We start from the raw sequence: 14,216 nt of genomic DNA, 5'->3' as shown, positions 1-14,216 counted from the left end.
CCCAGCAGCCCTCAATTTCTTCTTGAAAATGAGGGCGTTTGGGGGCACCTGGGTGGCTTAGTCGGTTGAGTTTCCAACTTCCACTCAGGTCATGATCTTATGGTTCATGAGTTCAAGCCCCCATTGGGCTCTCTGCTGTCAGCACAGAGCGCACTTCAGATTCTTTGTCCCTCTCTCTCTCTTTGCCCCTCCCCCACTCATGCTCTTTCTCTCAAAAATAAACATTTAAAAAATACAAAAAAATAAAATGAGGGGATTGGACTACATGATCTCTAAGAGTTTCTCCTGTACAGATTCCCTATGAGTCTGTTTTAAAGCAGGGGTGCCCGGGTGTCTCAGTCAGTTAAGCATCCAACTCTTGATTTTGGCTCAGGTCATGATCTCACAGTTGTGAGATTGAGCCCCAAGTCCAGCCCTCTCTTTGCAACTCCCCCTCTCTTTCTCTCTCTCTCTCTCTCAAAATAAATAAGTAAACATTAAAACAATTAAAGTTGATGCAGTAAGAAATCAAGGGGCACCTTCCAGAAGAGAAGGCTCCTGTCATTCCTGGCTGGTCTCTGCCCCACCAGCAGTGAATTAAGTGGAGTGCCGTTCTTTAGACAGCCACTTGGCATCCTTTGCATTTCTTCCTTACATCTGTTCAGAATCCAAAATGACCATCTAGGCATTCTTTCATTCTGCAAATATTTATCAAGGGACTATTATGTTCCAGGCAGCACGCCAGGGAGGGTGGTGTAACAAAGAACCAGACACGGTCTTCATACTTGGGCAGGTCACAGTCTAGCAGGGAAGGCAGTGTTGTAAATACTAAGATTCAGCTCCAGTTCATACTGTGTGTGCAGCAGGAGGTCCAAAAGAATGTGCTACTGGAGGCTAGAGGGTGAGGACCTCCCACCAGCACTAACAGACAGGGAGAATGGATGATTTAGGCAGATGGAATAAGAAATGCTTGAGTCAAGAAGAAGCAAAAAATGCCTTACAGTTGGAGTGTGAAATGGGCGAAGGCTAGGAGGGAGGCAGGAGATGAGCCACAGAGCCCACAGGAGCTACCTCACGGAAGCTCAGTAAGCCACAAGAAGGAATTGGCCTTCAGTCTGTGGGTAATAGGGAGGCTTATGCAGCAGGAAAGTGTCTGTCATGGGTTGAATTGTGTCCCTGAAAAAAGATACACGGAGTCCTAATATCCAATACCTCAGAATGTGACCTTATTTGGAGATAGGGTCTTTACAGAGGTAATCAGGTTAAAATGAAGTTATTAGGATGGATCTTAATCCAATATGACTGATGTCATCATGAAAAGGGGACATTTGGACACAGGAACACACATGCATAAAGGAAAACAATGTGAAGAGACCAAGAGAGAAGACCAATATCCACACACCAAGGAGAGAGGTATGGGACAGACCCCTCACAGCCCCAGAAGGAGCCAACCCTGCCAACAACTTGATGGTGGACTTCTAGCCTCCAGAACTGAGACAAAAGATATTTCCATGGTTTTAAGCCACACAGTTTGTGGTACTTTATTACAGAAGCCCTAGAAAGCTAACCCAGACTTTAGCCTGAAGAGTCAGGTGATCACATTTTTATTATTAAAAGAACACTGTGGCTTCAGTGCAGAGAATGGATGGCGGAGGGGGTGTCAGAGGGGCTGTGGGAACCAAGTACATCATGGGGACAATACTGCAATAATCTGGGCAAGAACGATGATTTTTCACCAGAGTGGGGAGATGAAAAAGGTTGCAAGATTCAAGAGATATTTATGAGGTAAAACATGGGAGATCCCTAGAGAAACAAAGCCCATGCTGATGGGCACTAGACAGGAAAAAAAAAATGGAAAAATGATTGTGATTCCAGCAACACAGTCTTCCTGCATGCTTCTAGCCCCAGCCCCCTCTGTTGTCACAGACAGAAGACCTTCCCTTCCCCCTCTGTATTTGGCCTAGCCCCGCCTCTCCTTCCCAGCCACCAGCTTCTTCTTTATCAGACATTTCCCAGTCACCCCCAAAATGTTTATTGAGCTTGTGGCTTACAAACTGCTTCCACATGCATCTTCCTCACTTTTCTCTTGAGAACAGGCTTTATTTTGTCTTATGTATGAGGAGAGCGAAACAGAACAGGGAAGGGATTTTGCCAAAGACACATTGTGATTAGTAGGGCCAAAATTCAAACCCACAGCTTCTTTCTCTGCATCCCAAGTTTGTTTTCCTGTGCCCTGCCATAGCTCCATGAACACAGCCCCAGTCAACACTGGATTTGAAGGAGGTCCTATCTCTAGCAATTACAGTAAAGGACTCCATGCAACATTGATTTTGAAAGTGGATCAGTTACTGGAAAAAGGATGTTAAGGTAGAAAATTTCTACAGTGAAAAATTACACCCCAGCTCATTTGTTTTTGGCATAAATTTGTTGAAGCTTTGATAAAGTGTGAGGAGGTAGCGTTTGGTGTTTAAGACCATCCTTGTTGGGATCCAGGCTTTGGCCCTTGTGGGCTGCATGATCTTGAGAAAAGTATTCAACACTTTAACCTCAATTTTCTTATCTGTTAAAAGGGAGTGCTGTAGGGGCGCCTGGGTGGCGCAGTCGGTTAAGCGTCCGACTTCAGCCAGGTCACGATCTCGCGGTCCGTGAGATCGAGCCCCGCGTCAGGCTATGGGCTGATGGCTCAGAGCCTGGAGCCTGTTTCCGATTCTGTGTCTCCCTCTCTCTCTGCCCCTCCCCCGTTCATGCTTTGTCTCTCTCTGTCCCAAAAATAAATAAAAAAAAAAAAAACGTTGAAAAAAAAAATAAAAAATAAAATAAAAAGGGAGTGCTGTTGAGAGCCAGCTCAGAGTTGTTTTGAGTAATGTACATATTTAGTTCAGTGCCTTATACATAGCAAAGACTTGATATGTTTTAGGCATACCTGTTATTATTTGCCTTAATTGCATACTCATTAAGATCCTAAAAACACACAAAAATAGTTCTCTCTTAAAGTCTCACAAACTCAGGTGAAGGGTGGTCAAACTGAAAAATCAAAGGCTGAGAGATTTGCCAAGAAACACAGAATAATTTCTTTCAAGAGCATCCCCGAACACCTGACAGACAAGAGGATTTTGGCAGGAAGTAAAGAATTAAATAAAGCAAGTGGAGAAGGGTGAAGTAAAGGTGAGGTGAGAAGGTATTTACTGTCCCCATATTACAGGTGAGGACATCAAGAATCAAAGTTAGGTAATCAGTCCAAGACCACACACCCAGAAAATGAAGGAGCTGATTTCAAAATGTGTGCTCTTAGCAGAGACACCACACTAAGCTCATGGCTTTCCAGTGCACCTGTCACTACACCTGTAGCATTTTATTGAGCTTATTTGTTTAAAAAGGTCTTCTCTACTAGACTATAACCACCTTAAGATTAGGAATCGAGAATGACTCATCTTTGTACTCTCAGTACAAAGTTCAGTCCTAAGCAATTGAGTTCCCAGTGAGCATTTAATGCAACGGTGTTGAATAATTGTGAAGCCATAAATCCCCAGTGTCTAAGAGTGTTCTAATAAATAGGTTCACATATAATAGAGGGTTTTTTTGCCAGCTTTAAATGAAATGTTGTCTCTGAAATGTTGACTATAAACACCGTGCGCCTATGTCAGCATTCATATTTACCTGTTTCACTTAGGTATTTGGGGTTTTTTGTTGTCGTTTATTTACTTTGTTTTGTTTGCAAGGAGGGTAGAGAGATGAGCCTCAACCTGACATATCTGAATAAGCATTTATGGGGAGCTAGAGAAACATGCATCACTGAGGTCCACCAAGGATTCTTTCTGAAAGGAAATCCTTTCTCTGATGTCCCTGCATTTAACACAGGTTAAACTTTTGTATTGTTCAACTCCTTTTTGTGGAAAGGAAGGAAGACAGAATCATGGGCAATTTATAGGAATTCTTGGGGAGATAGGAATAAATTGGAACTTGTTGAATTGAAAGTTCTGGAATTTTCCATATTCACTGGTACATGCAGGATTATGGAGAGGGTCAATCAAACCGGCAGTGTCTCTGAGTTCATCCTCCTGGGACTGTCCTCCCGGCCTGAGGACCAGAAGCCACTTTTTGCCCTGTTCTTCATCATGTACATGGTCACTCTGGTAGGAAACCTGCTCATCATCCTGGCCATCCGCTCTGACACTCAACTCCAGACACCTATGTATTTTTTCCTCAGCATCTTATCCTTCATTGATGTTTGCTACACAACAACCATCATTCCCAAGATGCTGGTGAACTTCCTGTCAGAGAAGAAGTCCATCTCCTATGCTGAGTGTATGACCCAGATGTATTTCTTCTTGGCTTTTGCCAACACAGAAAGTTATCTCCTGGCTGCCATGGCCATTGACCGCTTTGTGGCCATCTGTGACCCATTCCACTATGTCACCACCATGAGCCACCGCCGCTGCGTCCTGCTGCTGGCCTTCTCCTGCTCCATCTCTGACCTCCATTCCCTGTTACTAGTTCTTCTGATAAACCATCTCACCTTCTGTGACTCCAATGTTATCCCCACTTCCTCTGTGACATCAACCCTCTGCTGAAATTGTCCTGCTCCCCCACATTTGTCAATGAAATTGTAATTAACACAGAAGGATTGATAACCCTGGTGACCCCCTTTATGTGTGTTGTCATCTCTTATGTCCAGATCCTCATTGCTGTTCTTAAGATCCCTTCAGCTGCGGGGAAGCGTAAAGCTTTCTCTACCTGTGGCTCCCACCTCACCATGGTGACCCTCTTTTATGGAAGCATTATTTATGTTTATTTCCGACCCCTGTCTAGCTATACCATCAAGGACAGGGTGGCAACAGTCATCTATACAGTTCTGTCCTCCATGCTGAACCCTTTTATCTATAGTCTGAGGAACAAAGACATGAAGCGAGGCCTGAGGAAGCTGATGGGCAGGAGGTCCCAGGCAGCACTTTCGTGAGCACACTCAGAAGCAGGTCTTCTTTGAGCCTTCATTTCTGCTGATTCCTGGTCTACATACCAAGCTGCTAGAAGTTAGCATACCTAAACTGAGTGTTTGTGGGAAATTGTATAAGTGACCAGACTAGAATATTGTATACCAAGTCTTATATATTCATAATATTTTATATTTAGCTTACAGTATAATAATAGTAATAATAATAATAATAATAATAATATATCTTATCATATACCCACCAATCAAAGCCACCTCATTAGGGCCACCTAACTGACCCAGGGTCTTTGCACCCATTTCTCATTCTCTTACTCCCATTCCCTTTTCCTATCCACTCCTTCCAAGTGCAACTAAAAATTTCTCACTAATTTTTCTTGACTAGATTTCTCCTTGTCAATAACTCTGAATTCCCAGGGTGCCTGAGTGGCTCAGTCAGTTAAGCGTCTGACTTGATCTCGGCTCAGGTCATGATCTCACCATTTGTGAGATCGAGCCCTATGTCAGTCTCTGTGCTCACAGTTTGGAGCCTGCTTGGGATTCTCTCTCTCTCTCTCTCTCTCTCTCTCTCTCTCTCTTTCTGTGTGTGTGTGTTTGTGTGTGTGTGTGTCTTTGTATCTCAAAATAAATAAATAAACATTTAACAAAAAAACCTGAGCTCCCAGTATCCTTATGTAATTTAAGAAACATCTTCAATTGGATATGGTACATACATACAATGGAATATTACTCAGCCATAAAAAAGAATGAACTCTTGCCATTTGCAATGATGTGGATGCAGCTAGATAGTATAATGCTAAGTGAAAGAAGTCAGTCAGAGAAAGATACCATATGATTTCACTTATAGGTGGAATTTAAGAAACACAACAAACAAGCAAAAAGAAAAATAGAAAAAGAGAGAAAGACAAACCAAGAAACAGACTTTTAACTATAGAGAACAAACTGATGGTTACAAGAGGGGGGTTGATGGGGAATGGGTTAAATAGGTGATGGGGACTAAGGAGTGCTCTTGTGATGAATCACTATGGAAGTGCTGAATCACTATGTTGTACACCTGAAACAAATATTACACTGTATGTTAACTGGAATTTAAATAAAAACTTAAAAAAAGAAATGTCTTCAATTAGTTATTCAATTTTCAGCAATTTCAACATCCCTGAAATTACTTAAGGTGATATTGTGTGTGCATTTTGTCTTCCCTGTAAGATTAGGAACTCCCCAACAGCAGAGACAGTTTTTGCATGAAAGACAGAGAATATATAATGTCTCCTCCTTTTTTGGAATCTCTCTTGGCAGTGTCTTGGGTCCTGAACACAGTATAGAATCAAGAGTTGGCCCTCAGGACCTGGTTGACTTAACAACTTAGGTCCAATGTTCCAGGTGACCAGCCACGTGCAATGGAACTGACGTTTACTTTTTTCTGTCTTCCCTGGCTTCCTTCCCTTTGTTCCTCTGACAGCTTTTGGTCCATGGCCTCTTCTGAGCATCTTTTTGGTGTCATTCACCCTGGAAGTATCTATATTTCTGACATCATTACTATCTATCGATCTATTTTCTAAGGTGAGAAAAATATTTCTCTGTAATAAGGTTTACCCCGAGTAGCTTTTGAAGACAGAACTAGACACAATATTTGTAAGACTGGGGAAAGTAATTCCTAACACACTATAAGGAAAGAAACTCAAATGTCAGAGTTATTGAAAGGTGACATCCACCCTCACTGGAGAAGGGTAGTACAAAGCCGTTTTATATATCAGACTGGAATTGAGCTAGATGATATTCAAGGTCACTTCCAATTCATAGAAATAATTTAATATTAAAAAGTTTCAAATTCCTCATGTTCGCAACTGGCAACAGTAATATTTTATAATAAAGTATATGTCCAAGTAAGGCTGACTCTAGAGAATGTCCTAGATTTAGACATTTTGTTATAATTTTATTAGGCAATAGAGATTAAAAGAAATATCAGTCTCAATTACCTTGGAAGATATTTTTCCAGTGGCAAGAAATGAAAATTCAGAATGAGATGGAAAATTTTATATTATAAGTGAACATCTAAGAATAAAAAGTTTAAGTAAGCATCATTGTCTGATGGGAATGCTGCTTTCCTGGTCTCAATCTTTTCCTCCATGAGAAGAGGATTTAGTTAAGGCACTGTCTCATTTTTTTCCCACCCTGTTTCAGTTTCTATCCCAGGGAATATGAGTGTCTTATCTGATTGGTAAATGTGAGAAACACATATTTGGCATGTATCAAAGCAAAACTGGCACCAGGCAAAGTGAAACAGGCAAGGAAGACCTTTTTTGATTTATTTAAACAAGTTAGTCAACATATGGTGTAGTATTGGTTTCATGAGTAGAAACCAGTGATCCATCACTTACATACAACACCCAGTGCTCATCCCAACAAGTGCCCTGCTTAATGCCCATCACCCATTTAGCCCATTCCCCCACCCACCTCCCTTCCAGCAACCTTCAGTTTGCTCTTTTTAAGAGTCTCTAATGGTTTGCCTCCCTTTCTGTTTTTATCTTATTTTTCCTGCCCTTCCCCTACGTTCATCTGTTGTGTTTCTTAAATTCCACATATGAGTGAAATAATATGGTATTTGTCTTTCTCTGACTTATTTCACTTAGCATAATACATTCTAGTTCCATCCACATTGTTACAAATGGCAAAATTTAATTCTTCTTGATACTGAGTGATATTCCATTATATATATACACATACATACATATGTACATACATACATGTATACACATCTTCTTTATCCATTCATCAGTCAATGGACATTTTTGCTCTTTCCATAATTTGGCTATTGTTGATAACACTGCTATAAACATTGGTGTGCATATTCCCCTTCAAATCAGCATTTTTTTATCCTTTGGATAAGTACCTAGTAGTGCAATTTCTGGGGCATAGGCTAATTCTATTTTTAATTTTTTCAGGAACCTCCATACTGTTTTCTAGAGTGGCTGCACCAGTTTGCATTCCCACTAACAGTGAAAAGGGCTCCCCTTTCTCCATATCCTTGCCAACATCTGTTGTATCCTGAGTTATTAATTTTAGCCATTCTGACAGGTGTGAGGTGGTATCTCATTGTGGTTTTAATTTGTATTTCTCTGATGATGAGTGATGTTGAGCATCTTTTCATGTGTCTGTTGGCCATCTGGATGTCTTCTTTGGAAAAGTGTCTATTCATGTCTCTGGTCCATTTCTTCACTGGGTTATTTATTTGGAGGATGTTGTGTTTGATAAGTTCTTTATAGATTTTAAATACTAACGCTTTATCCAATATGTTATTAGCAAATATATTCTCCCATTCTGTCGGTTGCCTTTTAGTTTTATTGATTGTTTCCTTCTCTGTGCAGAAGCTTTTTATCTTAATGATGTCCCAATTATTCATTTTTGTTTTTATTTCCCTTGCCTCCAGAGACATGTCTAATAAGAAGTTGCTGCAACCAAGGTCAAAGAAGTTGATCCCTGTTTTCTTCTGTAGGATTTTGATGGTTTCCTGTCTCACATTTAGGTCTTTCATCCATTTTGAATTTATTTTTGTGTATGGTATAAGAAAGTGGTTCAGTTTCATTCTTCTGCATGTTGCTGTCCAGTTTTCCCAGCACCATCTGCTGAAGAGACTGCGTTTTTCCGTTGGATATTCTCTCCTGCTTTGTAGAAGACGAGTTGGCCATATATTTGTGGGTCTATTTCTGGGTTCTCAATTCTGTTTCATTGATCTATGTGTGTGTTTTTTTTCTCAGTACCATACTCTCTTTATAATTACAGCTTTGTAATACAGCTTGAAGTGCGGGGTTGTGATGCTTCCAGCTTTGGTTTTCTTTTTCAACATTACTTTGGCTATTCAGGGTCTTTTGTGGTTCCATACAAACTTTAGGATTGTTTGTTCTAGCTCTGTGAAGAATGCTGGTGTTATTTTGATAGGGATTGCATTAAATGTGTAGATTGCTTTGGGTAGTATAGACATTTTAACAATGTTTATTCTCCCAATCCAAATAAAGGAAGACTTTATTTAAAACTCTCAAAATAGGGAGAAAGAACAGAATTCAGTCTGAAAGAAAGGGTTTGTAAGCCCTGGGCTGAGCCAGAGGAAAAGTACCAGAGGACATTAGGGGAGTCATACACCATCTGTGTTTGCTAATTGGCTTTATGCAAAGGGAAAATAAACTTCCTGTTTCTTGGTGATAGAAGGCAATTTTGCAACTTGGAGCAAGGCACCCACAGACATTGGGAGATGGGGCACTATCTCATGTGAAATGATTACATTTCAAAGAGTTAGCTCCAGGTCCTTGAGAAAGATAAGCCTAGGCTGAGAAACTGGCAAGAAGTTTTTTAAAAGATTTATATCTCAAAGAGGTAGAGAAAGAATTCACAGTTACAAGTTTTCTAATAAAAGGAATGTTGGGGTCCCAGATTCAGGAAGAAGGCTACCATTTAATGCAAGCTGAGGGGAACTGTTAAGGTGACCTTGGTCATCTGCTTGGCTCAGTCCTCACCTGCAGTGGGAAGAAATTCTCTGCATCTCTGAGCCTGTGGAGAAGACAGCCTCATTTTCCCTCCTTTGACTTTCCCTCCTTTGACTAAACCACAACCTTTGTCCATATAAAGGTGGCCTCTCTCTGCCACCTTATTGTCCTGTTTCTCAGGCCTCCTAAGAGTACCCCATAATCACAACTAGTTTCAGAGAGCTTCTTGCAAATTGTTCTTTGACAGAAACATACTTTTCCCAAACCTGTTTCTCAAAAATAAGTAAACATTTAAAAAATTAAAAAAAAAAAACAACTAAAGAGCAGGAATTTAGAGCAAAGGAAGAGAAAAGACAAGTGGCTCAATTGGTCCTTTTATCAAAATCAACCAAGGGACACCTGAGTGGCTCAGCTGGTTAAGTGTCCAACTTCGACTCATGATTTCACAGTTCGTGGGTTTGAGCCCTGCGTCAGGCTCTGTGCTGACAGCTCAGGGCCTGGAGCCTGCTTCAGATTCTGTGTATCCCTCTCTCTCTGCCCCTCCCCCACTTACACTCTGTCTCTCTCTCTCTCTCAAAAATGAATAAACATTTAAATTTTTTTTAAAAAAAGGAAAGAAAAGAAAGGAAATTTTTTAAAAAATCAACCAAGACTTCTAAAAACAAAGGAGCCTCAGTCAGGGGAGATGGCCTTTCTCTTTATCTGGTTGTGTGGCTCACAGTGTGTTTGTCTGAAGTGGATCTTTCTTTGAAATGGATGTCATGGCGATCCAACCTTAAGTCAGGCACTTGAACAAAAAATGAAAAAAAACAACTGTCAGGATTTACACTACACTGCCTCAAGGGACTTTTCAAAGCCCGCAACCCAGACTATGAACTTTCTAGGCTGTTTATTTAGAACTCTATTTCAATTCTAGAATATTCATTTTGGCATGAGGTTCTGATAATTTATTAAATTTCTGGTCATGTGTTCATATATGTTTTAAAATTTCTAATGTATTTTGAAACTTGTAGTTGTTTACGAACTTGGTGTTACAGGCTATCTTTGGAGAGTTCTCTATACTAGTCACTAATCCTTCCTTCAGAACTATAAAAACTGATTTCTAGATGGCTAAGCACACTGGGGGTGTGGAGCTAGACACAGGTAAGGGGAACACCTCCTTCTGTGGGTCTTGAGAGCCACTTTGGCTCTGACCCTGAGGCAGGAAAAGGCCTCTGTCTCAGGGATGGGGTGTGAAATATCTTTGTCCGCTGTTAAGACAGGAAGTCACTGGCCTGGTAAGAGTTCCTAGAGAAATTTGGGCCTGTGCTGTACTTGTAAGGTGGCCTCTGTGGTATAATTCTCTTTTAGTACTTCTGATTCTTTAGTAATATCATAATAGGTGATCCTTTTCTTTACTGTGCTCTGGCCACCTAGGAAAGATTCCGGAATGTAGCTGTGGATATGGAGCAGGGAGTTTCCTTCCTCTGGCCAGTCTGGGAGGTACCAGCAAAACCTCTATTCAGATGCATCAAAGCAACAAGCCCACAAGTGTTAGCCTCATAACATGGAGGCTTAAGCAAAATACCATGTCCTTTTCCATGGGGCAGTTCCCGGGGAAACTCTCAGAAAGATCTGGAAAACATAGCCTTCAGGGTCCCATCCCAGAATAGTTGAGCAGCATCACCAGAAAGAGGCTCAGGGGATTTGAACATGCTCCTCAGATTATCTGAGGCAACAGACTCCGTACTCTGTTGTGCAACAGCATTTAGGAATGACCATTCCTTTTAGGAATGACCACTCCATTTAGGAATGACCACTCCATGCCAGGATGTGTACAGCTGCATGCTCCAGGAGAGAGACTCTGTAAGACACAGGAAGACATAGGAAATAGAACGTGCCAGAGCTCAGCAACTTTAACTCCACCCTAATTGCCCCAACAGGCCCCTGACTGGTATTAAAACAGTCTTACTGTTATCAGTAGACTTGGGTACACCTATCAGCACCCTGCTGACATTTCCAGTTCCTTCTCCCACTTCCCTTCCCAAACCTACTGGCTCCATCATGATTCCTCTTCTTTATCTCTGCCCAACTTCCACTGGGGCCATTCATTTGAAGTGCAAAATGTCCAAAAACCACACTCTATTATGCCCTGAAGGAAGATGGGACTTTATAGAGACCATGGCCCATCAGAAAAGTCAAATTACATTTAATAGCCACTCTTAAAAGGAAGAAAAATTTATAATTCATTTTGGAAAGATTTTTACAAAAAGGTGGTTGATGCTCACCCTCAAGAGTAATTAGGAAAACACAAATCAAAACAATAGTGAGATGATACTTCACATACAACAGATTGGCAAGGAAAAAAATATTTCTGGAAATTCTGAGTGTTGGCAAGTGTAGGGGACAATGATGGACATTGACAATGCCCATATGAGGATAATTTAGCTAAGTTACTTTGGAGAACAATTTGACATGTTTTCTCCATACTAAAATTGAATGTGTACGTACCAGTGAAACACTAATTTGAGCTGTGATTACAACAGAATAGTTTCACTGCCCTCAAAGTGCTCTGTATTTCACCTGTTCATCTCCCCCCTTCACCAAACAAACAAACAAAACCTGGCAACCACTGATCTTTTGAACTGTCTCTATAGTTTGCCTTTTCCAGAATGTCATATAATTATAATCATAGAGTATGCAGCCTTTTCAAACTGGCTTCTTTCCCCTAGCAATATGCATGTAAGTTTCCTCTAAGGTTCCTCTGTCTCTTTTCATGACTTGATAGTTCATTTCTTTCCATTGTTCAGTAATAGTCCATTGTATGGATGTACCACAGTTTGTTTATCCACTCAAGTATTGTCAGTTTCTATTTGGGGCAATTATTAATAAAGCTGCTGTAAACATTCATGTGTATGAAGCTTTTGTTTTAAATTGTCAAAAACTGGAAATAACTAAGCTATCCATCAGCAGACAAATGGATATAAAAATTGTGGTATATTGGGGCGCTTGGGTGGTTCAGTCGGTTGAGCATCCAACTTTGGCTCAGGTCATCATCTCGCGGTTCATGAGTTTGAGGCCTGCATTGGTCTCTGTGCTGACAGCTCAGAGCCTGGACCATGCTTCTGATTCTGTGTTTCCCTCTCTCTCTCTGCCCCTCCCGTGCTCACACTCAGCCTCTATCTGTCTCAAAAATAAATAAATATTAAAAAAATTTAGTTGTCGTATATCCATTTATATGAAATATTCAGGATCTTATCTTACTATGATTATTAATGGGATCATTTGTTCCACTTAAATCCATACACTTAGTGTACAATGTGAGGCAGTGTTTCAAGCCCGTATATAGCAAGTAGCCTGAAATTTATTGAAACCAAGTTAGCCTTGCTTGGTAAAGCTGGAGGTGAGTCACCTAGCTATTGGCCTCTATGAATTAATACACCAAGCTCATACCTCAAATAACACAGCGACTGAATTCTTATATCCTCCCAAAATTCTTATGTTGAAACCCTATTCCCCCATGTGATGGTGTTTGGAGGTGGAGCCTTAGGAGGTGATTAGGTCACAAGGGTGAAGCCCTCTTGAATGAGATTAGTGCCCTTATAAAAGAGAGTCCAGAGAGCTCCCTTGTGCCTTCTACCACGTGGGAACACAAGAAAGAGACAGCCATCTATCTATGAACCAGAAAGCCAGCCTTCACCAGACACCAAATCTTCAGGGACCTTGATCTTAGACTTCCCAGCCTCCAAAACTATAAGAAATAAATGTTTGCTGTTTAAGCCACCCAGTCTATGGGATTTTTGTTATCGCAGCCCAGATGCACTAAAACAGGTAATTATCTCTACAATCTATTCATGTACAATGTTTCTGTCAAGGCTGAAAAGCTGAGAGAGAGACCTGCTGCATGCACTTGAAAACTTCAAGATCAATGGAAACTTCCTCATGGACCAATAATGGGCTATAGACTGATATCTGAAAAGCACTGGTATGGAATACACTGGAACCTGAGAGGTAGTTCAAAATTTAAGTAGTCTAAGGTAGACATTTTATTTGGGTCCTTGAGTATATTCAATGGATGCTACCTCAGCTCACCTGGAAGCAGATGTCTGATGGCATTCTTTTGTAAGCACGAGTCCTTGTTATGTCCCTCAGCTTTATAAAGGGATAATAAAACTAATAACTATTATTTATTGAACACTTATCATGTACTAGTTATTATGTTAAATACTTTACATGTATTATCTTACTTAATTTCCACAGAACCCAAGAAGATGGGTACTAATATTATCTCCTCTCTACATGTGAGGACCCTGACACTTGCTTATGGCCCCAGTTAGAGAGTGGCTTTGTAATATCTGTCTGACTCCAAACCCAGCTCTCAGTACTACAGTGTGTTACTTGATTGCCAACTCTGAATAGGACTCATGTGTACTCAAGTAATAATAAACACCAGCCAAAGCTCAGGCGACAACCAAGGGACTTGGTGTTTATATCAAAATTCTAAAGGAAAATCATTTAGAGAAGATAGTCCAAAGGACATGCAACCCATCCATACTTCCCTACAAATCTAAAATCCAACATCTTGCCAGCCCAGATCACTGGAGACCTGAACATCTAGATGGTATTATTTCTGCCTCCAAATTACTGCCTATGTAAATTTTTATGTACCAGTGTAATTGCCAAAAGCCTATTTTGAAGCTGATTGAAAGAAAGCCCATGAAATGTGTCTGTTCTTAGAATACACGTGATAGTATTTCACCAAAGCAACTGGCTTATTTTTATCTTTGGCTACTGTGAACTCTGTGACTGACTGGAAAGCCTGGAACCAAATA

The 14,216-nt window shown here is 40.7% G+C and overlaps 1 protein-coding gene across 1 annotated transcript; it reads left to right on the top strand.

Annotated features, from left to right (window-relative positions):
* Positions 1–3,604: 3,604 nt before the first annotated feature.
* Positions 3,605–5,348, top strand: LOC123592910 (olfactory receptor 1L1-like). Its single transcript, XM_045468350.1, is given in 2 exon segments — positions 3,605–4,515; positions 4,518–5,348. Coding segments are annotated over 2 exon segments (942 nt in total). The 5' UTR covers positions 3,605–3,992; the 3' UTR covers positions 4,937–5,348.
* Positions 5,349–14,216: the final 8,868 nt, after the last annotated feature.

Source organism: Leopardus geoffroyi, chromosome D4 (assembly GCF_018350155.1).
Source record: "Leopardus geoffroyi isolate Oge1 chromosome D4, O.geoffroyi_Oge1_pat1.0, whole genome shotgun sequence".
NCBI classification, from domain to species: domain Eukaryota; kingdom Metazoa; phylum Chordata; class Mammalia; order Carnivora; family Felidae; genus Leopardus; species Leopardus geoffroyi.
Note: the sequence above shows the minus strand (reverse complement) of the source record. Positions and strands in the feature narration are given on the sequence as shown.